Source organism: Mesoplodon mirus (assembly GCF_964341445.2).
Source record: "Mesoplodon mirus genome assembly, chromosome: 5".
NCBI classification, from domain to species: Eukaryota; Metazoa; Chordata; class Mammalia; order Artiodactyla; family Ziphiidae; genus Mesoplodon; species Mesoplodon mirus.
Window position 1 is genome coordinate 94,483,296 of NC_138980.1, and position 23,094 is coordinate 94,506,389.

The window sequence follows — 23,094 nt, forward strand, 5'->3', positions numbered from 1 at the left end:
TACTTCCCTAGAGCCGATGGAGGGAGTGGGGCCCTGTCTACATCTTGATTCTGGACTCCTAATGTCCAAAACTGTGAGAGAATAAATTTTTGTTGTTTTAAGCCACCCAGTTTGTGGCGGTTTATATCACAGCCCCAGGAAATTAACAAACTGGTGGAAGAAAAACTGTAAAATGTTAAAAAAAAAAAAAAGGGAGGAAGGAAGGGAAGCTAGTTAGAAAGAAATCTCCAATCCTGATCTTCCTACTCCATTTAGTTGTATACTTAAAAAAAAGACATTTAAAACTGTCACAGTTGTGTAGCTGCTACCCTCACTCCCCACCTGCGGCTCTAGATTTCTAGTTTGGCCCAAGTAACTACTCTTTTCAAAGCTTAAGAAATGGCCTATTCTAAAAAAGAGGAAACACTTAGGCTATAGACTTAAAAATAATATTTTCCTATTTATTAAAATGGTCAAAGCTTGTAAAGAAAATTCACATTTTTATTCATTTTTACTAAGTTTTTTCATTCATGTATACACCCACACATACATATTACTGCTTCTGTAAGACTTTAAGAAAAGCCTTTCTTTTGTACACAAGGAAAATGAATCACCATAAAGCCAGGGCTTCATTTGAAAACCAAACAGCTGTAGAAGAATTAACATGTTAATTCAAAATGTATGCTGCAATTTTTATGCTCTGAAAAGGTTTAAATTTAACTTTTGCAGGAAATTGTAGAAGAGAAAATTATCACAATCCCTTCCACTCATCCCAGTTGAAAATCAAAGTAATAGCATTTGTGAAATTATTTCTATTCGTAGCCAGAAATTTCTAAAATGCGAACGCCTCAAAAACATGCTCATGTTTCTAATAGTATTATTTCAAAGATATGTTGTTACACACATACACTCTGAATACAGAGATTTAGGTAACAATCAAAAGAGCTCTAGTAAATTAGAGAAATTACAATCTTAAAAATTTTTATGAATCAATTTTCCCATTACTACTTCAAACTATTTCATGAAAATTTTGACTAAATACACACCTACTCACATTTCTAAACTGATGTTTTTATTTGTATATCTATGTCTATGTACACATATATGTGTGTGTATATATGTACACACACATATACATCAGCAGAGAGAAAAGTTTTCCTGAAATTTAGAAGAGCCCAGTATTAAATCATACATTTAAAAACATATGTGGAATAAACTAAATATACATAGACCAATTCCTTATGAGGAAAAAGAAAGATATACTCCATCAGTCCCTAATTAATATTTCCTTTCTATTAGATAAATTCATATACATTTTAGCATCAAGGTATTTAACATGCGTAATGGTCACTAAATCTTCCTTTGAAAAAATAAATCCTTACAAATAGACATTTCACAAAATAGTCTTGCAAATATTTGTTCTAACCTTGAAAATATGGTTGAATACAGAATCTAAAAGTGTCTGTTAAAATTCAGTTTTATTTTAGAAATAATTTGCAACCTTAAGCATATTTTTTCAAAGGATCCAAAATTAACTGGCCCATCATCACATATAAAAGTTACATATTATAACCATTACTTAAACATTTTAAAGGGAAATTACCTGGTATCCATTTAGGTCAGTATAAAACCTATTTTGGTTGTTGATGCTAGAAGAAATTCTCATTGCAATCTCACGGTTATGTTCTTTTCGGATATCCACAATATTGGAAATTTCCACAGACTGTCCTTCTATTCCTAAAGTTAAAAGAATATAAACATTAATAAAAAATAATTGCCCCGCTTTTCTTAAATATACTATACAGAACTCTTTCTGACGTTACAGGTATTTTCCTGTTTCCTACTTCCTATCTTTACTATCTCTCATATGCCAAATAGTGTCACAATTCACCTTTTTTAAAATCAGACAATAGAAAACATTTATTCAGGGGCATATATAACTCAACAGAAGGATGAAGAGGCTAGAATGAGATAAATGTAGATGAAATATAACATGCAAATGATTCTGCAATGAGTTCCAGAGGGGAAAGAGGACATTAAATGAGAAAAGGTCAGCCACACTACAGGCCAATCCACCACTCGTGTGCACTGCCACTCCCCAACAGAGCCATTCAAGCCTACTTCTTCACCAGGCTCTCCTCACACACTGGAAATTATGAGCAGTGAAATTTACACCCTGGTGGCTCAAGAGACAGTGTATTACTGCCCATGATCTATAGCCAGGCAAAGAGACAGGAGGTCCAATGCAATGATTTATGGCTAAAACTGGTATTACCATATGAGTATTTGTGAAGTATAATCTGGAGAGCTCCCCAGAACTTAAATCAATTTAAATTGAGTTTGGTGTCTATTAGGATCCCTTGTTATGGAGTGATTCATTTTGCCCTTTGCTACATAAAGCAGAGGAGAGCTTGAAAAAGTCACAGATATATCAAACATTTTAATTTTTTTGGATAAGCCTGAAGTATTTACTAATTTCTATCTGTCATGCTACCCTAACTATATCTTCAGGTCCTCAGTGAACCCTTGGGTCTATTTCAGAGCTGGAGAGAGGAGTTATGAAGAAACCCAACACTTTTAATACAGATTGAGTGGGTATAAAAGATACTGTAGGATCTTCCAAGAAAGAGAATGATTACGAAAGTGGTCAAAGAAGAAAGATTGGCCATATCCTATTTCATACAGCTGAAGTTTTTTGAGGTTCCAAGAACCCTGGACACTTAACCACCATTGTTATTTATGACCCACCTCTCCCTCTTCTCACACACAATCTGTCACTCTGCTGATAACCAGCGTACTCTTTAGAGAAAGAGGGTTGTGTACAGAAAAGCAGGGAGGGGAGAAAGAGAGTGAGGAAGACTTTTTCCAGGAGCCAAGAAGAATCCCCAGAGTTTAGACAGCAAATAGAAAGGAAGTTTGGATCTGTGGGATTTGTGGAAAAAATGTAAATGCAGCTGGCCCAGGCATTATAGGTTTATGTGAAAAGTACAACTGGAAATTGTACACCATAAATAATAATATGGTAACAATACTAAATGGGCTGAAGTTTCCATCAATATAATTTTCAGAATGCTCACAGAAATTCTCTTCTGGTAGATGTTGTCCTCCCAACTCAACAACCTCAACCAGAGCCAACTTCAGTTTCTTACTATGATGAGCATGATCTCCATGGGTGGGGGAAGGAAGTGCCATTTTTTTTCCTGCTTTATAGCCACAGTCTGAACCACTAACCTCTGCTAATTAAATGCATACATACATTTCCTTCTGAGAATTACCAGAAGAACCTGCCAACATAGCTGATCCAAACTTCTTCAGCCCTACTGGGAAGTTTGGGGGTGGGGGTGGGGAAAAGCAAGCACATATGCTGGTGATAGAACAATACTGTGTTCTTTGAACTAGGAAATGCATTACTTTAAATGCAAACTTTCCTTCCAGTATACTTACACTATACATTACATTATCCAGAATATTTTTCTAAAACCAAATGACTTGTATATAAAATTTTAAATGACAAGCATCCACAAATGAACCAAAGATGCCCAAAACCCAAAATGTAGCACTAGAGATGCTAGTATTAATGCATTAGGGAAAACAGCAGATGGCAAGTGACTCTGCTTTACTGAGAGCATTCATAGCGTTTTTAGTACTGCTTTATGTTTTCTCCTCTCTAGATGGACTATTATCTCAGGGGTCAACAAAATACATGAAATGAAATAAAGTCTTCACAAAGGAGACCATCATTCATTTCAAGGTATGTATCTCTGAAAAACATTTACAAAAAACATGCTTCAAGAAAAAATTAGTAATTTCACATTATATTATCTCTAGCAATGATAAATTATTTCCATTGAGAAAATCATCTTTCTCAAGCTCAGTATTATGCTCAGATCCTGTTGGGGCAACAAACGCTTAAAGCTCCTTTATAAGGAGGCTTCACGTCCATTCACAATTCAGCAAGACATTAATTTAAACTCTGTGCCAGCGTAGACTTAAAATAAGTTCAGACTTAATATACTTATTGTGAACAAACCAAATGAAACCTGTAATGGTAATAAAAGCAAGGAGGTATCCCTGAGTTCTCAAAGAAAAATAATTATTTTTAAAAGAAGAACATGTGTGAGGGAGAAAGACTGCTGACTTTTCCTATTCTGTGTCAAGAATTCCTAAGATGTGTCAGTCCCAAAGAAGCTCATGGGACTGAGGGCAGAACTCCCCAGGAAGCAGGGGTACAAACCCAGTGGTCCCAGTGATGTGCTGGATCTTTGCAGGATGTGGCAGCAAAAGGTACTTTTACTAAAATGGTTCTACCTGAGCATAGATGGCCAGGGCTTTCTAAGTCCTTCTAGTTTTTCTTCAATCCTGGGAAAGAAAATAGCTCCTACTTAACAAGAGTAGTCCATGGGGGAGGGGGAGCGGGTGTGAGGCCATTCCCAGGTTTCAACAGAGAACTAAGTGCCCTTTTGCTAGCACCTCACACTCTGTGCCCTTGGAGAAGAGAGGATGGAGATTGTTTATCCTTACTAACACACAGGCAATGCAAAGTAAAATTGAGCCAGTTCGCAGGTGAAAAGCTATAACAGAGAAGCCAAATGAGTGTTTCAGAACCCTGGAGCTCTTTAATTTTTCCTCCCTAGAGCCTATGAGCTGCTCAGAAACACAGACTGTCTTATACACTATCTCATATTTCAGTTTTTAACAATGTTTTGGGCAGGTGGTCTGTGCTGAATCACTGTTAAATAGAATGAGTAAAGATGTGAGAGGCTGTCCCTCATGAGGCAGAAGTTAACTGGTTGGGAGAAAGCAGATGGGCTATAGATAAGGTTCAAATAGATAAAAGATGAGTAAGTACTTTCATTTTGAGCAAACACATGCATGTTAGAAGGTCAGTTCCTCAGGTATAGGGACCATGTCTTATTTATCTTTATGCTCCCAGCACATAATAGGTACACAAGAAGTGAGTGGAGGGTTCAGCTGCATGGGGGAACGACAACAGCCAAGAAGTACCAAGTGCTTACTATGTACCATATACTATGGGCTTTACATATAATCATTCCTGACCCTAAGCCTAGGAGGAAATTATCTGCCCTAGATCACAAGGCCTGGCAGAACCAGGACTAAACCTCTCAACTATCATGTCTCAATAGCACACCAACTACTGGAAACTGTTGAAATTACTTTGGGACCAAGGATTGGGAAAAGCTTTGTAGGAATGCTTAAGTAGGGAGGAGTGCTCCAGACTATTTTCAAACAAGGAGAGAGGGTACTGATCTGGGATCTGATAAGCTGCAAGTGTTACTGAATTGAGTGAAATAAAATGAAGGGACAAGGCTTGCCAGAACCCAAAACTTCTTTAAAACAATCCAAAAATCTCTTTTAAAACGTCACAGTCACCTTAGAAGCCAATAAAGTAATATATATTAAATATTAAAGACACATACCCTAATTACCTCTCTTATCTACCTAAAATGAACACTAATCACGAGCACAAGCATGTTTACAGCACACTGGTGCCAAGAGTAAAAAAAATGGGGAAACATGCTAGATGTCCATCAACAGGCAAATGAATAATAAAATCAGGTACACCCATGCTATGGAATGCTGTGTAGCAAATGAAAAGAATGAGGCAGCTGTCTGTCCTGGCAGAGAAAGATCTGATGGGAAAAGCAAACAGAGCGTTTGCACAGTAAGATAAACTTTATGCTAAAACAGACACAAACATAATAGTATACATTTCTGTAGGGGTGTGTGTGTGTGAGAGAGAGAGAGAGAAAGAGAGAGCGTGTGCAAATATCTGTATTACCTCTCTTGAGCAGTGGATAGGGGCCAGACACAGATTCCAGAGAGACTTTATGTTATATCCATAATGTGTGAAATTTTTGTCAAAAGAGTATGTGTGTAAATAGACACACACACATACATGTATATAATTTCCATTTTATACATAAAAATTATTTTAAGAATTTTTTAAAAAGAATATTTACTAAGATGGCAGGGAAAATGAAACTAAGGATGCAAGGGATCAGGGTCGGAAGGCAAGACACTCTTGACTCTGTTGCTCAGCACTGGTCTTAAGGAAACCAAGAAACATACTCCTTTGAGTATGGAGGGAAAAACTGGAGGGCGCCTCTAACACATCCCCTGTGCCTGAAAGAAGAGGTGGAGCAAACATCCAGGATGGTCTAATGACTAAGTCATGCAGATGCAAAGGCCGGGATCATGGCTCTGAGCAGCAACTGAGGGCCTCTGGAGAATCCTAGGCGTATCTCCTCTGCACAATCTACTCTTTTCACGTCAGATCATTCTAAAATCTATCTGGACCAGCCTAATTCAGCCCTCTCCACCTGCCTAGATCACCTTATTCTAACAATTCTGAAATGCAAGGCATACTTTTCCAAGAAATATAAATCGGACGCCTCTCTCACGACACTGAAGTAATTATAGGAATAAGAGGCAGCAGCTTGGGGAAAAGAGCAAGAGAGAGCCCCTCTCTCACTCCAGCAAGAATCCAATATCTTATTAGTGGCACTCAATGTGTGCTTAGGACAAGTTATCAGATCAAGATGGAAAAGCAGCAACTGGCCCACACCCACCTGGGAAAATGAAAAGTGATGGTGAGAGCCCTAGCAGAGCTGTTTAAGCCTTCAAACAAAAGTCTAACTGAAATGTGACATAGATAGGAAATCAAATATAAAATAAATCCTCAAAAAACCCACCCAAGATTTAAAGCAAGGTCTTCAGTGACTATCCTTAAAATGTGTGCTCTGGGGCAAAAATGGAACCTTGCTATCAACCTGCTGTCCTCATCTCTTTTCCTCAAATCTGTGTCTGAATGGACAGATGGACTGAGCCCTCATGTCATAGCAGAAGTGAGACAATAAGAGCTGTCATGAAAAACCAGGGCTTCTAATTTTGAATATCTCCCCTTCAATTTTGGGAGTATTTTGTTTTGTATTTAAATGATCAAAAATATGAGTAACTCTCCTAGTGTGTATTTACTGTGTGACATTGTTTTTGTAAACTTATCCAACTTAACTGGGAGTTGACACATGATTATTAATTAACACACACTGCTTAGTTTGACACATACACTTAAGTGACAATACACAACAATGATAAATTTAGTAGGTCAACATGTAGATAATGTTTCTAAAGAGCAAATATTATCATGACTATATTAAAAAAAAAAACTGTACTCCCATCTGAAAGTACCAAGAATAGATATGGTAGTAATTCCCACAACTGGATGACCTTTTTATCCATGTTGACTGACTCAACTTATCATCCATTACAAGATCTAATTTATCCTCTGAGGTACCTGCTGATTTCCAGGCCTGTAAATGTTCACGTTGATTATTTCTCCACAAGTGAAAATTTTAGCATCTGCTTTCAGGAATACACAGTTTAGTAAATTTCATTCCAAGACTCAAATTTAAGAAAATAATGATGCATCACTGTGTTTCATTTATAAAGCGCTAGATAAATAACTACCACTGCTTACTGATCAACGTATGAGCTAGGCACTAGTCTACATACTTTATGCTCTTCATTTCAATAATTCTCACAGTGACACAAAAGTAAATGCATAGTAAGAAAGGTATAGCATTTTGATCACACAGATTGTAAATTCTGGTTAAAGATTCTACCAATTAAGTATGATATATGTGAAAAAGGCCTAATAACTGAAACATACACAACAAAACTGGGAATCTGTCTTTTTTTTTTTCGAATAAACACTGATTTTAAAAAACAACAGGTTTTTTAGAAGCCCTGTTTTGGAGGAATATAACACCTACATCAGTAACATTCTTTTAAATCCAAAACAGACGTGGTCTAACTACCCTGGTAGGCAAATAAACAGCTCATGACCCACAGTCCAGACTTGGGCTGGTCTAGTACAGAGAAGGAAGGATGCTGGAGTAATCTCAGTGGTCTGCCTGCCTCCACACTGACAGTCATTCTGGAGTTGCCTACTTCCTGTTCTTGCAAACATGCTCTTTTCCAAGGTGCTTTTAGGTAGGAAGCTCAGATTCCACTGAAACAGACCTGCCATGGAAGCATGTGGTTCTTCCTTTTCTTTTTTTTTTTTAAGCCACACTTTCACTATTCCTTCTCCCAGCTTAACCAAAAAAAGAAAAAAGAAAGAAAGAAAGAAAGAAAAAAAAGGCAGCAGCATGCCTCTCACCCACCCTAACTCAAGTGGGGCTGAACAAAAACAATTTGAAGTATTGGTGTCTGATTGAACTTCAACGACCAGGGAACAAATATTTTTGCAAAACACATGGTTTTCCAATTGTTGGCTTTCAACAAAATTGAAGGTTACCTAATAAAGCTGTCAGACAGTAGATCATTAAAAATAATTGATTAATGTTTGGCAATAGATCTCTGTGATTTATGGAATATAACTCAGAAGGAGTTCAAGGAATTAAATGGCATTCTCATAACTGAACTCCTTCAATTTCCACCTACTTTTTTATGTTAGCAACATTCCTTTGCTTTACATTTATAAGAACAAAAAGAATAAAGTCAATGCTAAAACCTATCTCTTCTAGCAATAAGTAACATTTACCAATGAATGCATAAACATTTAGGATACAAAGGGTACAATTCATGTCATTAAGAAAAATGTTTCTATTAAAGTTTATAAAATAAATGATCAAAGTGGTAATATATATAGATCAATTATATATTTTGATCAATCTTATACTATAACAATTTTTATAACTCAATCCAGAAGAAATTTAATACTTCGAGTTTTAGGATGACAGAATTTTAAAACATATATATATATATATATATATATATATATATATATATATAAAACACACATATATATATTTCTTTCAGAAGAATAATGAAAAGTTGACCAATAATAAGACTCTCAAGCATAAAATATTATATTAAGATAAAATTTGGTGGAGGAAGTAGAATGGAAATATGAGTTCAAGGAGAAAATAATGATATGAAATTTGACTGTTCAAGAAGAGTTTGTTGAGGCTTTTTAAAAATGTATGATTTGGGCTTCCCTGGCGGCGCAGTGGTTGAGAATCTGCCTGCCAGTGCAGGGGACATGGGTTCGAGCCCTGGTCTGGGAAGATCCCACATGCTGTGGAGCAACGAGGCCCGTGAGCCACAACTACTGAGCCTGCGCGTCTGGAGCCTGTGCCCCGCAACAAGAGAGGCCGCGACAGTGAAAGGCCCACGCACCACGATGAAGAGTGGCCCCTGCTTGCCGCAACTAGAGAAAGCCCTCGCATAGAAACAAAGACCCAACACAGCGAAAAAAACTTAAAATAAATAAATAAATCAAATAAATAAATAAGTCAGGAGCTCTTTAAAAAATGCATGATTTAGTATCAAATTGCTACCCATTAGATACGCTTATCTTAAAATGTCAATATTTACAGTATACCAAAAATAAAACCCTTCGCAAATATTTAAATGTATAAAGGAAAACTAGATGTCAAATTACAAATATGTAACGGACACAGATTCTTCAAATTCTTATAGGAACAAGGGAATTTGATCTCACCCACACCACTTCACACTTTGTGCTACTCTTTTCCTCTTTTCTGCCCATTCAAGTGACATTTCTCTAAGACCTAGCATCTCAAAAACTCACTTCCTTTATCAAATCTTCTCCAAATCCCCCAACCCTTCAATGACCACTCTCTCAGGCCTGCACATCCTTCTTAAGGAGATACAACACTTAGTGTGTGTCAGGCTTTATGTACATTACTCAGTTAATTCTCCAACACTCCTATGAGGAAGACTCTATTATTGTCAGCATTTTCAGGATGATGAAGCCAAGACCATGTAGGTAATAACCTGCACAAGGTCAAACACCTGGTAAGCGGCAGAGCAGGTTTGGGAGCTGGGAATGAAATGTACATGGGCTGACTCTGGAGTCGGAGCTCTTAACCGTCACACTTCCCTGTGTTTCCCACCCCTATTCCCTTCATCTGAGTTTAGTACAACATATATTTGTGGGAGATGATGCTATTTCCCACTAAGAAGCTATGCCTTCAATGCAGCAGCTGCTGTCAAACAGCCTCCAAGATAACCTCTGAGTTCTGAATTTGTGTAACCAGAATGTGCTTATAGTCCCTTAAAATAACCTTCCTTTTCATGCCTGTAGGGAATAATCAGATTTCACACATAGCTACTTATTTCATTTTTTAAAAGTTCCAATTAACAGGAAAAAAATCCTTAGCAGTCAATTGCATATTATGATATTCCAAAAATGTTTTAATTACCTAAGTCTGCCTAGCCATAACTTACTTAATGCTTTTTACTCTTAAATCAAACTAAATATGGAACGTAGTCCTGGGAAAAATGAGAGATTGATTACAAACCATTTTAATATCCTCATGAATCTTTTTATGGAAATAAAAACAACTTCAGCGAAGCTGTGAGACCTTGTTTATAAGTGGAAGGACTCTAGGGATGAGGGCCCCAGGTTCAAGCATCCTTAGAAGGTGAATTTAGGAGCAAGGAGTCAAACACCAAAGAAACTTGATGTGAAAACAAGTGTTGTTAAGACTCTTTGATGGTGATACCTAATTGACCATCTAGTCTTTCTCTCCTAAGAAGTTAAAGAACAAACTCAAGGTCACTCTAGTTTGCTTAGAGGCGAAACTAAGGATTCAGATCTCTAATTCCCAATGTGATTCTCTTATATGTTTAACTGGATACAATTCATTTTGACTCTCTAAAAGTCAAGGGTCATGTTATGAATCCATTTAGATTATATATTCAAAACAGAAGAAAAACAAAGCAACCTCTCTTTGATTGCTAAATATGCCCTTGGAAGGAAATTATCAATCATTTCAGCCAAAGGAAAGTCTTTTCTTCCATACTTCTTGATGGCAGTTCATTACATTTTACCCCCAGGCTACTGTGTACTTTCTTTTGGCAAGATCCATTACATGCAGTACTTTCATAATATGTTGGTGGAAAACAGGCAAAAGAAGTATTTACTGCATTTAAGATATTTCTCCTAAGGGTTGAAACATGGTTTACACAGACACACTCACTCACTCACTCACAAACACCTGCCTAGGAGAACATAGTCCTGAGGGGAAAAAAAACCTTGAAGGTACATATTAACAGATCTGGAACCTGAACCTTGTGCCAGTGAAAATGAAAATGATATATTGGTAACGCATAGCAACCTAATTCTTCAAAGTAGCAGTTTATGTCAGAAAATAGCACCAGTCTAATAATTACAACTCTGAAGACAAATGAAACTATGGCTTGTGAATGTCACTTACTGATCATAATATCACGGGCAAGATATGTATTTTTTGTGATGGTAAAATAACAAATTACTATAACACAAGGTGGTACAGGGGTTTCTGCTTGTATTATATTCTATCTTCTAATCCAAGATTAATGATAAAAGCTAAAGCAGCATATCTGGTAACATTTACAGCTTCAATTTAATGAAAGATGATTACACTACAAGAAAAATTAATCCCCACCTCTCCCACCTTTTCCTACAGAAAAATGTTATTTTCTACAAATGAAATAATCTTTTAGGAATCATAAAATAGTCCTAAAAGGGCATTTCATTAAGTTATGGTCACCATAAAAAGGATTTATTTAACTTAATATAAGGCAAAGCATGATGTTTCATTAGAAATCTCTGAAATTGCTCTGATCTTTTGAAGCTTTTAAAGCTTGTGAGCACAAAATTTCCTCTCATTTAGTATTTCTAGAAACCTTTTGAATGTAATGTCTGAACAATAATGAAAATACAAACACTGTGTTTTTAATAGCTTAAATGATGTTAAGAGAGAGACTTTAAACTGTACTGCTTATTATTTTCAGAATCTGGAGAGAACACAAATAGAGAAACTAAAGTTAAATACCAAACCAAGAACAAAACCAGAAGTCAGGCTGCACCCAGGCCTCCCAACTCAGTTTGTTTCAAAATCAACAATGATCACACAGTTTATGTAATTTGGGAAGTGTTGGTTGATTTTTGTCCTTGACTTTGTTTTCTGCTGAAGCTTAAATTGGGCAAAAGTTACTTTATGGAGAGAAGAATCAAAGAGTAACTAAAAAAGGAGATTGAGAAATATAAATATATTTTGTTAGGTTTGCATTACCTTAGGTTTTAAAAGAATGTTTCAAGTAAATGGAATTTGAAAGGTTTAATATGAACGGATACTCAGTAAAGACAATCCATAATAAAACTCATTTTCTGTTTCTTCACCCTTCTTGCTCAGAAATAATAAAATCTTTTGTGTGATTAACTGGTTTAGTAAACATACAATTTCAGTATGTAATCTTAAAATATTAATAGTCTCCCTCCCCCCAACCCTCACTGATCATGAATTTGGTACTAACAACAGGCTCTAGTCATTAATACTCATCCAAATAACCATATCCACTCAGTTTAAAGGGGGCAAAATTAGTCTATGCCTGAAAATAGTTTAATAAGTCAAGAATAGATATTTTTGTTATCTTAAGAAATTTAAAACCAAAGCCAATTGATAAAAGCTTGGAAGTTGGCTGAAGTATTCGTAGCACCTAAGATCAAAAGTCAGTTTGTCTATGCATTTTGATCAATCACTCAGAAGCCTAGTTTACAAGAGGCCAAAGTTCAAAAGAGCTGTCAAGTATTTCTTAGTACAGACACTTTAGCGCTGCATAACCAAACTCTTTTCAGGTAGTGTGAACACCTAGAGAGTCAAACACCCTGAAGATTTCACATCTCTGTCACAGGCCTGGGTTAGTGATTTAATTAAAACCCACTAAGACAGGATCCAGACAACCTGTACCCTCACGCAAGTGTATGAAAGAAAAGGATAGATGGAAATGGGTCACAGAGGCTACCAAGGAAAGGCTCTATTTCCACAACTGGGCTTTTTTTCCCCAGGAGCTCAGATACAAACATGGGAGGCTACATAGTTTGGAAGAAAGCCTTTCAGGTGATCTAGTATCTCCATTTTTCACAAACTGTAGTCTTGATGGGGAAAAAAAATGCTCTGGGCTTGAGACAGCAAAAAGAAAGATGGATCTGCCACTTTGAATAGTTACATATGCTGGTTTCAGGTTCAGTCCAAGCAAGTACAGTAAAACTCATCTGAACAGCAATTTAAGTTAACTTCACATTATATCTAACTTATCTGTCATTTCCCACAAACTTCTGAAGCTTCCTGCTTCCAAGCTGCAAAAATCTAACATCAGGAAAAAAGGCTTGAGCTCAAGTTTATTCCACCCACTGAGACATCAGGAGGCAATCTGAGGTCTGCATATTTATTTATTATTATTATTTTTGTTATGCTAATACTCTAAGTGCTCCATTCAAAACAACCTCTATTCCTTAACTGACTAATCAGAGCCAGCACTGCCACCTTGGAGAGCTGGGGGTCAGTGAATTCTCGGTGGCCCCTGCTCCTGCTAAAGGGCTGTTCGTCAGCCAATGGACATTTCTGACTGCTCAGTAGGGGACAAGATGGGAGGGGAAGAGGAGAAAAGACAAGCATTTAGTTCTGATGAGTGTGTGTTTATTGGAATAAGTAAACGGGCCAAGTCAGAGACTATTAATTTCCAAATTGGCCACTGAAGCATGATGGCAAGCTAGGCTACAGCCACAGAAACAGAAGAGGGCCCTCTAATTTACAGAAACCCCCTTTGATATGAGACCCAGATCCTATGGCCAACAGAAGAAAACTCAGAAGTTGCATTGATGGATGGATGCAATTAAACAGAAGCAAAAGCAATTAAGCAAATACACCTGTTGAGAAGTTGGAATTTTTCTGATGAGTTGCTTCAGCAACTCTGGGACACAGCCTATCCCTAAATATAACTGATGAAAAGCAATAGTAAACCAAGCCTGATGATGGAGATCTGTGCCAAACGGTGCCATGTTATATTCAAGGAAGAACTTCTCCATTAAAACACAATAGTTTTAAGCAAACTTAAAAAGTAAATAAGCACATCTCCTGTGTGATCATGCTATTTTCTACCCATAAAATGAAACCTTTGGTCATAGGTGAAGATGGAGTTTTAGGGCTCTCAGAAACAGTAAACAATGGCTTATGCAAGAGTACAAAGAGATAGCCAAAAATAGTGTTTCTGACTTAAAAGGTTTTGGGAAACTAAATAAAAGATTATTTCAAAACTACAAACTTTCTTGTAGGTAGCAAACTTTCCTGTAGGTAGCAAAGTGATAATTGCAAAAGACACAAAGTTAGTGTCTAATATGACTTTACCATCTTCTAGAAGACCTTTTACTTCTTAATTCAACATATGAATCATGGGTAATCCTGAAAACATATCACATTACTACCTAAGAAGTCACATGAGAAAGTTTGTCCACACCTGAAATTCTACCAAAAGGCAAACATCGTTGAGATTTGAAGTTTAAGAAAGTTAACTAAAAACAAAATCAAATTTAGACATTGAAATTTGAAAACTGAACTTAGTTGTCCAAGAAATTCCCTGAACATAGCAGCCTTTGCTTCCCCACAATACCTAAAAAGTAAACAGTGCCTGCCCATTCATTTTATCACTGGTTTTGAAATGCTTTATTGTCTACCTGCCTAAAGATTCTGGGAAAGAATATTTTCCTTTTCTAATTTTTCATCTTAGCTAACAGCAACAAAACATTTAAAGTGGCATTTTTATGAGGTCCTGTCTAAGAGAGTTGATATAATGGTAAATGGCCGGTTATCAGGATTAAAGTTGTGGTTGGAAGAGTACTCCATTCTAAAAACAGCGAATTCAAAATCAACCAACAAAACTGTACAATTCTGAGATTGTTTGGGAACCACAGCTCCACCCAAATCCCATGGAAGGACCAGTGCCACTGTCCACAGTTCAGTTTCTAATGAGATCAAAGGCCTATTTCTTACCATTTGATTAACAAAGAAGCTGCTTCAATACTGTCCTAAAAGCAATAAAAACTGCCTGATTTTATGCTCTACAAGCTAAAGAGTCATAAACAAGCAGAACAAGCAGAGAACATTTTTCTTTTAAAGTTAAATTCTAGTAGTACACTATGACAATACAGTCTATATTTAAGGCAGGTTGTGTGTGTGTGTGTGTGTGTGTGTGTGGGTGTGACAGAGATAGTCAATAATCCATTAATTGAAAGCCACATTTAATATAATTTCCATTTTATAAAATAAAACCACTATACTGTTTTTATATCTGAGAAATGAGCACATGACTTAAGACAAATATTGCAATAGGAAAGAGAAGATATACAGAAGAAAAGAACAAGTATATGTAAGGTGTTAAATGTTTTACCATTTTTAATTATCAAAGGGTAAATACTACATTTTAAATCATATGATAAGTCTGATGTCAAGGTTAGACAGATGATTGTCATCTCCTAAAACCAACTGCTAATTTATTAAAACCGACAAAAGAAAAAGCAAGAATTCAAGAATCAGTATACATTTGTTTCACATCTGCGTTTCTCTGTTTTCTTACCATGTATGTCGTACAGTCGAACTCTGTGGGTAACATGTTCAAAAAAGCAAGTCACGTCCGAAAAAAACCTTCCATGTTGCACTATGACAAAGGGTGGTGTTGTGTAAACATAAGGCTGAGGAGGAAATCACATTTTTAAGAAAAGTATTTTGGCTTTTAGTTTTTCCAAGGAATGTTTATTATAGTTTCCAAACTGGCAAATGTATATCACCTGATATTTGTAATTTTAAGTGAAAAACAAACCTTACGAGGTATTGGAATATGTGCGTGCTACAAAAATTGAATATAAGGTTTTGCATTAGACAAATACTGCTGAAAATAGAAAATAAAAATTTTACAACCTGATTGGCCTAGATGATCTACAAACATTTCTCCCAGATATAAAAATTTCTAATTAAAATCTTTCTATATTGTCCATATGTTATTTTTTAGAATGAGCAATCGTTCTACAGCAGTGACATTTTCTCAGGCAAACATTTATTATAACCATGGCTCCCTAATGTTCAGGGGTTGGGAAGGTGGCTAGGATGACCACAGGGAGTCATCTTAAGCAAACAGGAAGCAGGATTCAGAAACATAGTTTAATCACAGTCAGGTTTATTACTCTAACACTGCCCTTTCACTCACAAGAACTAGCTGAATATAAAGCCAACTTCCAAACTTGGAAAAACTATGGCAACCACTGGTTTAGTTTTCATTATTTAGAATCTAGATTAAAGAAACTATGGGAATAAAACACATAACTTATATGACACAGAAACAAAATTTAAAGCATTTATGAAGAATTTTATTTTTTTAAGTATTACACACCTTAGAAAGCTCAACAATAGCATAAAAAGCTAGGTTTGCAATGTAGCACAAGATTTTCAGAACTCTGTAATTTTCTTCCAAATTTACCCTATGGCTAGAGAAAAATATTCTGAAATTAATATAATGCTTTATAGTTAACAAAGTTCTTGTACCTAATTACCATATAGCTAGAAAGTAATGGAGGAGAATGAAACCTAGGACGGTGATATCCGGGCCTTTTTCTGATAAACTCAGCTGTCTCTTTCCCTGATGTTCTTTTATTTCTTCTTTGTAAACATATGATGATTCTCTTTATCCTTCTATCTAATATTAGAGCCATTTAAAGATAAAATCATTTAAAATAAATTAGTAATTATAATTGTCCATGTATAATATTCTATAGCATAGCTACTTTAAAAAAAAAAGAAAATGTCAGTCAAAACAAAATGCCTGTCTAATGACAAAAGCTGTTAAGTGAGAAAACACTGATGTAGCTTATACTTATGCTCATAGTAGGCATTTCAGGATGAACCGTGGATCCTAAGATGCCTACTATGAGCTGTAGCTTACCTTTAATTCCTCAATGATTTAAAAAAAACAGAAACAATGACAAACAACTAGAATCCTGAGTGTGGCCTACACAATCTCTTAAAATCTATATTTGATTTTGGTTAGCAAGCTTTTCTAGAACAAAAGTAACTTTTTCAGGAGACAGGACCCTAGGCAACAAAATACTGAGAATATTTAATTTATCTTAAAGTGGAGAAAGGCTGTGTAAGTGTAAACGCAAAGGAAGAAACTCTAAAGAAAAAAAATATAAAATTGACTACACAAAAATTAAAAACTACTACATAACAGAAAAATAAAAGAATTAACAAACTAAATGACACATTGAGAGCATAAATAGGATACAGGATTGCAATAAATAGGAAAAAGGATTAATTTTACCATATATAAAGAATACTTACAGATCCACAAGTCTTATCGATAGAAAAATGGTCAAAGAACTTAAATAGGAAACTCATAAAAGAAATATGAAAGATAAAGCCATAAAAAAGTTCAACCTCACTAATAATCATAAAAATCTTAACAGTAAAATATTTTTCACTCATTATTATAGGTAAAGCATTTAATATGGCTAATTCTCAGAGCTTAGAATAGCATACTAGAGAGTTACTCTCAAGAAAACACTGGTGGTGGGGCTTCCCTGGTGGTGCAGTGGTTGAGAGTCTGCCTGCCAATGCAGGGGACACGGGTTCGTGCCCCAGTCCGGGAAGATCCCACATGCCGCGGAGTGGCTGGGCCTGTGAGCCATGGCCGCTGAGCCTGCGCGTCCGGAGCCCGTGCTCCGCAGTGGAAGAGGCCACAACAGTGAGAGGCCTGCGTACCGCAAAAAAAAAAAAAAAAACAACAAAAAAAACACTGGTGGGAGTGAATATGTATGCCATCTTTCTAGAGGGAAGATAAGTAGTATGTATATGTCAAAAGCCTTAAAAGGCTTCATCCACTGACACAAAATGACTCTTCTGTCAGGAAATAATTAGCACTGTACAAAAAGAATGCTACAGAGAAAGCTTATCACAATGTTACAGTAGTAAAGTATTGGGAGAAAATATACATATGCAACAATAGGAAATTCTTTTTTTCCCCACATATATATACACACACACGTTTTTTTGTGTGAGAACACTTAAGTTCTACCCTCTTAGCAAATTTCAATTATATAATACAGTGCTATCAACTAGTTACCATATTATATATACATCAGACCCTCAGACCTTATTCGTCTTATAGCTAAAAGTTTTTAAACACAAAAGTGTATATTAAAACTGTGTTTTCAAAGAACATATCAGATTGTGAGCATTGTCACAATGAAAAATAAAATATGTTCATGTAGGAAGACAAAAACTTAAAAATGGGGGAAAAAAGATATGCATAGAATAAAAGACAGTAAAAATATATCAAAATGTTGGCAGGGGTTTTCATGGGCTTGTGGAATAGTTGGCAAATTTTATTGTTTTCTTAATTTTCTGCATTAAATGTGCTAAGATTTGCATATACTACCTTTACAGTCAAGGGTAGGAAAACATTATTTTGTTTGTTTTTTAAAGTGCTAAAATTTAAGGTGAAAAACAGCTCAGTGGTCAATCTATTTTTCTCATATGGCTAGGAATTTTGTGTCTATATATATGCCATGCCACATAAGTACACAACAATAAGGCAGCACCCTAATCTTAAATCAAATCTAGCTTCATTCCATAGAAAGCATTTGTCCACTGTAGCATCCTAACTGAATTCCAACTCTGAGAAATTATCTGTTTATCTAACATTCAACTAGAAATTGCTAAGTGTCAATAATGATATATATAATGGAGCCAACTCATCTATTCCTAATAGATAACAAAATATTGAGATGCATTTATTTTGCTCCTCATTATTCTTTCAATAAGTACTTATTCACTGCTCAGCTCACCAGCACTTACCTTGGCTTCTCCATCTGGTAAGAAGAGGTAGGCACCACTTTTGTCCTTTTTACTCGTGGTTCCATACCATGAAAACTGCACTTTTACTTCATGACTTTTACCATCTCCTTTATTTATCATTTCCTAAGGATAAAAGAAAAAAAATTTATGATAACTCACAATTAAGACATTAACAAGTTGTATCTAGTTACATGTATATGTCAATTTCAAAAAAAAAAAAAAATACCTGGCAATAGATTCAAAAATGATAACATTCAGCCTCTAATATTCACAATTCTTAGATAAACACTCAAAATTTTATACTTAAACTTACGATTTAAAATCTTTGCCATAGGAACATAAAGAACACATTTCACCAAGGAAGAAAGAGAAACACAAATTAAGAGAGTAGATCAGTACTTCTCAAACTTTTTGTAGTAAAGAAGTGGATTTATTTTTATTTCCAATATGCATGGAACAATATTTTTGTAAAGTACAATGAAAGTGAATTACTAGAAAAATTAAAGTGATATGCCAAATATACACTCAAATTTTTTATTATTAGATACAATAGGCATAATTTTACTCAGCCAAATTACTTTAAAGTTTCCATAAACATTTCTAAACAGCCACAGCTTCCATACTTATCTTGTGGACAAATAACAAACAGTCCACTGAGCAGCACCACCCACAGACCACACTTATAAGGAGCAAGTGGTCACTGTGGACCACAAGGAGAAGGTACATATAGCTCATCTATCCTTTCTCCCAGAGAATCTGTGTCCACTTTTCCCACTTTGCAGAAGTAATCTGCATATATTATAATAAAAGTGACAAGACTTCTATAAATTTCAGAACTATTCAGAACATACCTCCATAAGCCCAGAGTGACTAAACCGCAGCTTAATAAAGGAGTTCTCTAGAGTTATATCTTCTTGAGCACTTTTTATATTATTCATGTTGAAAATTCCTTTATTTGCTATATGACCATTATATAGGACATATTCAGCTAAATGTGGATTTGAACTTGCTGTTTCCAAAATCTTATATACTTTCAGTCCCAATGGTGGCATCTGTGCTAGAAAAGAGATCTTTACAAGATAAAGGAGAGAATTTATTAAAGAGAAATGTATCTACTGAAAGAAAACCATATATACTTCTAGTAAAAAGGAGAAACTACCATATTTAGAAAAGAGAATATAGTACTATTCCATAAATATGTTTTGATAATTTATGGGTAGAGTATCCACATCTCTGTTTATCCAGGGAAACTAATAACTTCAAGTAGGTAAGACTATCAAAGACATTACTGCTTTCATCCAATATATGAAATTATGTAACCATCCTCAATTGTCCTACGGTGCTCGTAATGGATGCTCAGACAGGGAAATTCTCCATGAAGGTAAGGGTTTATTGTGAACAATGATTTTTCCTAATTATTAGGAATCTTTTAATAATACTATAATATTTCAGTACATTAAAAATAAAAATGGTAAGTGTAACAATATAAATATTAAGCACATTAGTTCAATCAACACCAGCCATCAAATGCCTGGGGTCCAGCAGACACTGAACAAGGCATGGAGGATGCACCCACCATGAGACATGACTCCTGCCTTCCAGGAGCTACTGTTCCATTCTCTCAATGGGGTGTTTCCTGTAAAATCTGACCAAAACTGGTGTTATACTTTCCTTTCTATCTAAAGGATTATGAATTTATAAGAGCAGCCAGCAATGGCTTTTAATTTTCTTTTAGAGTTCCTAGCTTATGTCTGTGTCTTTAGAGTTTGGAGTACAATTTAAACTGTACTCCAAACTCTAAAAGTTAGATCTTTCCAGTTACATGGGGGTTCAGTTTAATATTGCTTATTTTAAGAAAATTTCCCCCCAAAATGTCTATTATTTGAATCCAGATTTTTTCCATAATTATCTCAGAAAAGAAGCATCTTACTTATTTTAGGAAGTCTTTCTTTCATGGTATATTAATGTCACCTTTGCAGTGAAAAGTTGAAAGTATCCAGGTTATTTAGAAGGATGGTATTTATCTCCATTTCAATATTTATAACTGTCATTAAATTGAGTTAGACAAAAAATTCAAAATTTTATGAGAAATGATTACTTCATGACTTCAGGAACAAGTTACAATAGATATACAAAGATATACAATATACATACTAATAACGTTCTAAAAATAACATACAATACACATACTAACAAAGATATTAATATTTGGAAAACATAGGATCTGTTTTCCTTTAGCGTCATTTAACTCACCAGTTAAATCCTCTGGCATTTACAACTTTAACCACTTTACATACACCAACTTGACAGCTCTCAGGGGTATATATTAATACATATATAAACTATATACTGGCTATGCTTTTTTCATGTTGCCTCTCTAAGTTCTATAGAGAGCACATACCTCATAGGCTGTCTGTGAAACAGTACTTGCCGCATCCCACACTGCACTCATTTGAATTTCCACGGGCTTTCCTGAAGCAGAGGATACTTGCGCTGTCGGGGAGCTCACACAGACTGAGACTACTGAGTTTCGGTCTTGTTCTGAAGGATTGTAGACCACAAGATACCTGCAAAAACAGTCGCTTTACTATTGGGGTCTCAAGATATTTGAACTTTTCCACATTATTTGTGAGATTTCAGGGCATAGACAGTCATAAAGCCAACACAAGGAGAAGAATGATAAGAAATAGTCTGGTAAAACTTTTGGAGAACAGGAAATTTCATCACAACAAATACCACACAGTACAAAGAGTAATGAAATAAGGACTCACTTTCTAAGAATAAATGTTATACAAATGAAAGACATTAATACAACTATAATTAAGTTATTTCTATGTCCCAGAAAATGACTTATATACATATGGTTTTATTGGTCTTTCTAAAATAACCAGCCCTATACAACTAACATCCTGATCCCTGCCTAACTCACTGAACAAGAGAATACATAAATTGTCTGTGTGCATCTTAGTCACAACTAATTTCAATTAAAATTCATTTAGTTCATGCATTTTAGATCACTAAAACACAGTGAAATGTACGGTTATACATGCAGAATCACATAATTCACATATATATATTTTATACACAGGGGTCCTTATTATCCAAGAGAGTTGTTTCTAGAGGAAAGGTCATTTGAAGTGAATCCACTTAAAACAGAGGCTGAAATTTTATAATAAATAGTGGTAAAAAAACTGATTGGAACTTGGCTAGAAAAGGGAAATAACAACTATTAAAATAAGTTTAGGCAATATTTGCAACTAAGTACAATTCTTAGAATGAAGTAGGGGTTTTGGCAAAATTTTTCCAAAAATTTTTTATTTATAAAAAATATTCAAGGACTTAATCATTTTTCCTAAAGTTCTCTCTCAATTCTTTGATATTTAAATAACTGTCAGTTGAATCCCCTAACATCCTTGGTTTTCTCAGTAGCATAACTCTGCTGGATCCTCACTGCTTCATGGCTTTGCCTGTGAGTAAAAACGTTCTAGATCATCATGTCACGGACTTCGTGAATTATGCACATTTTGTAATATTTATGATTTTACTTTATAAACAACTGCATCATATTATCTTCAAATAAAATAAGCAGTATTTCAAAGAGCATATTTGACTAATAATATAACTGATTCAATAGTGAATATTTTCATGATCTGAAATATTTTGCTTTCCTACACAATTTTGTAACTTCAGGAACACAGAAATGAATAGTCAGTCAACCACTTCTCCCTCTTACCCATAGCGATATCAGACTTGGTCCAAGCAAGCTAGCATTGTTTATTTAGTGCATCAGAAAGCCTAGCAGTGCTCTTTTATCCTATATGTGTCCTGTATATTTCAACTGCATTGCAAATGGTTTGTCAGGAAATAAAATTAACACAGTGGCCAAAACTAAAGTGAAGGATAACAGAAAAGCACGAAGGGAAAGAAAGAGGATGTAGTGTAAAACCTATAAAATGTTTGACTTATAAATTGTTTATCAGCTGAAGCACTTTTGATTGAGACAGTACTCTGAGATACCAAAGGTAATAATATATAATAAGAACGTCTCTGGCTCCTATTAGGCTTGTAGTATATACATCAGGATCACAAGATCTAACTTACACCATTTACATTCATTGAGATTCCACATGTATATGAGAAAAGAGCAGCTGAAGCATGCAGTCAAAAACATATCTACAAAGGGCACTGGAGCCTCAAAGTACTAGACAAAACCCATTTTTATCCACAGAATCAATTCTCAGGGAGAGTGAGAGTACTGCCCCCTTGAGAGGTGTGCTTAACAGACTTACCTGAAGGAATCTATCAACCTATTCGCACCCTCCCACTGCCCTCCACCAGAGCTTACGTTTTGCCTGATTGTTCTCCTATCACAAACACACCTGGAGAATCACAAATG

At 35.4% G+C, this 23,094-nt stretch overlaps 1 protein-coding gene across 1 annotated transcript in view; it reads right to left on the minus strand.

Annotated features, from left to right (window-relative positions):
* The window catches only part of MAN2A1 (mannosidase alpha class 2A member 1), a 159,126-nt gene that overhangs the window by 23,713 nt on the left and 112,319 nt on the right, over window positions 1–23,094 (minus strand). Inside the window, exons 13-17 of the mRNA XM_082622811.1 lie at window positions 21,100–21,265; window positions 19,550–19,768; window positions 18,699–18,821; window positions 15,427–15,541; window positions 1,583–1,716 (exon numbers count right to left, since the gene is read on the minus strand). Of these exons, the coding sequence (XP_082478937.1) occupies window positions 1,583–1,716; window positions 15,427–15,541; window positions 18,699–18,821; window positions 19,550–19,768; window positions 21,100–21,265 (757 nt within the window). The remainder of the gene's footprint in view (window positions 1–1,582; window positions 1,717–15,426; window positions 15,542–18,698; window positions 18,822–19,549; window positions 19,769–21,099; window positions 21,266–23,094) is intronic.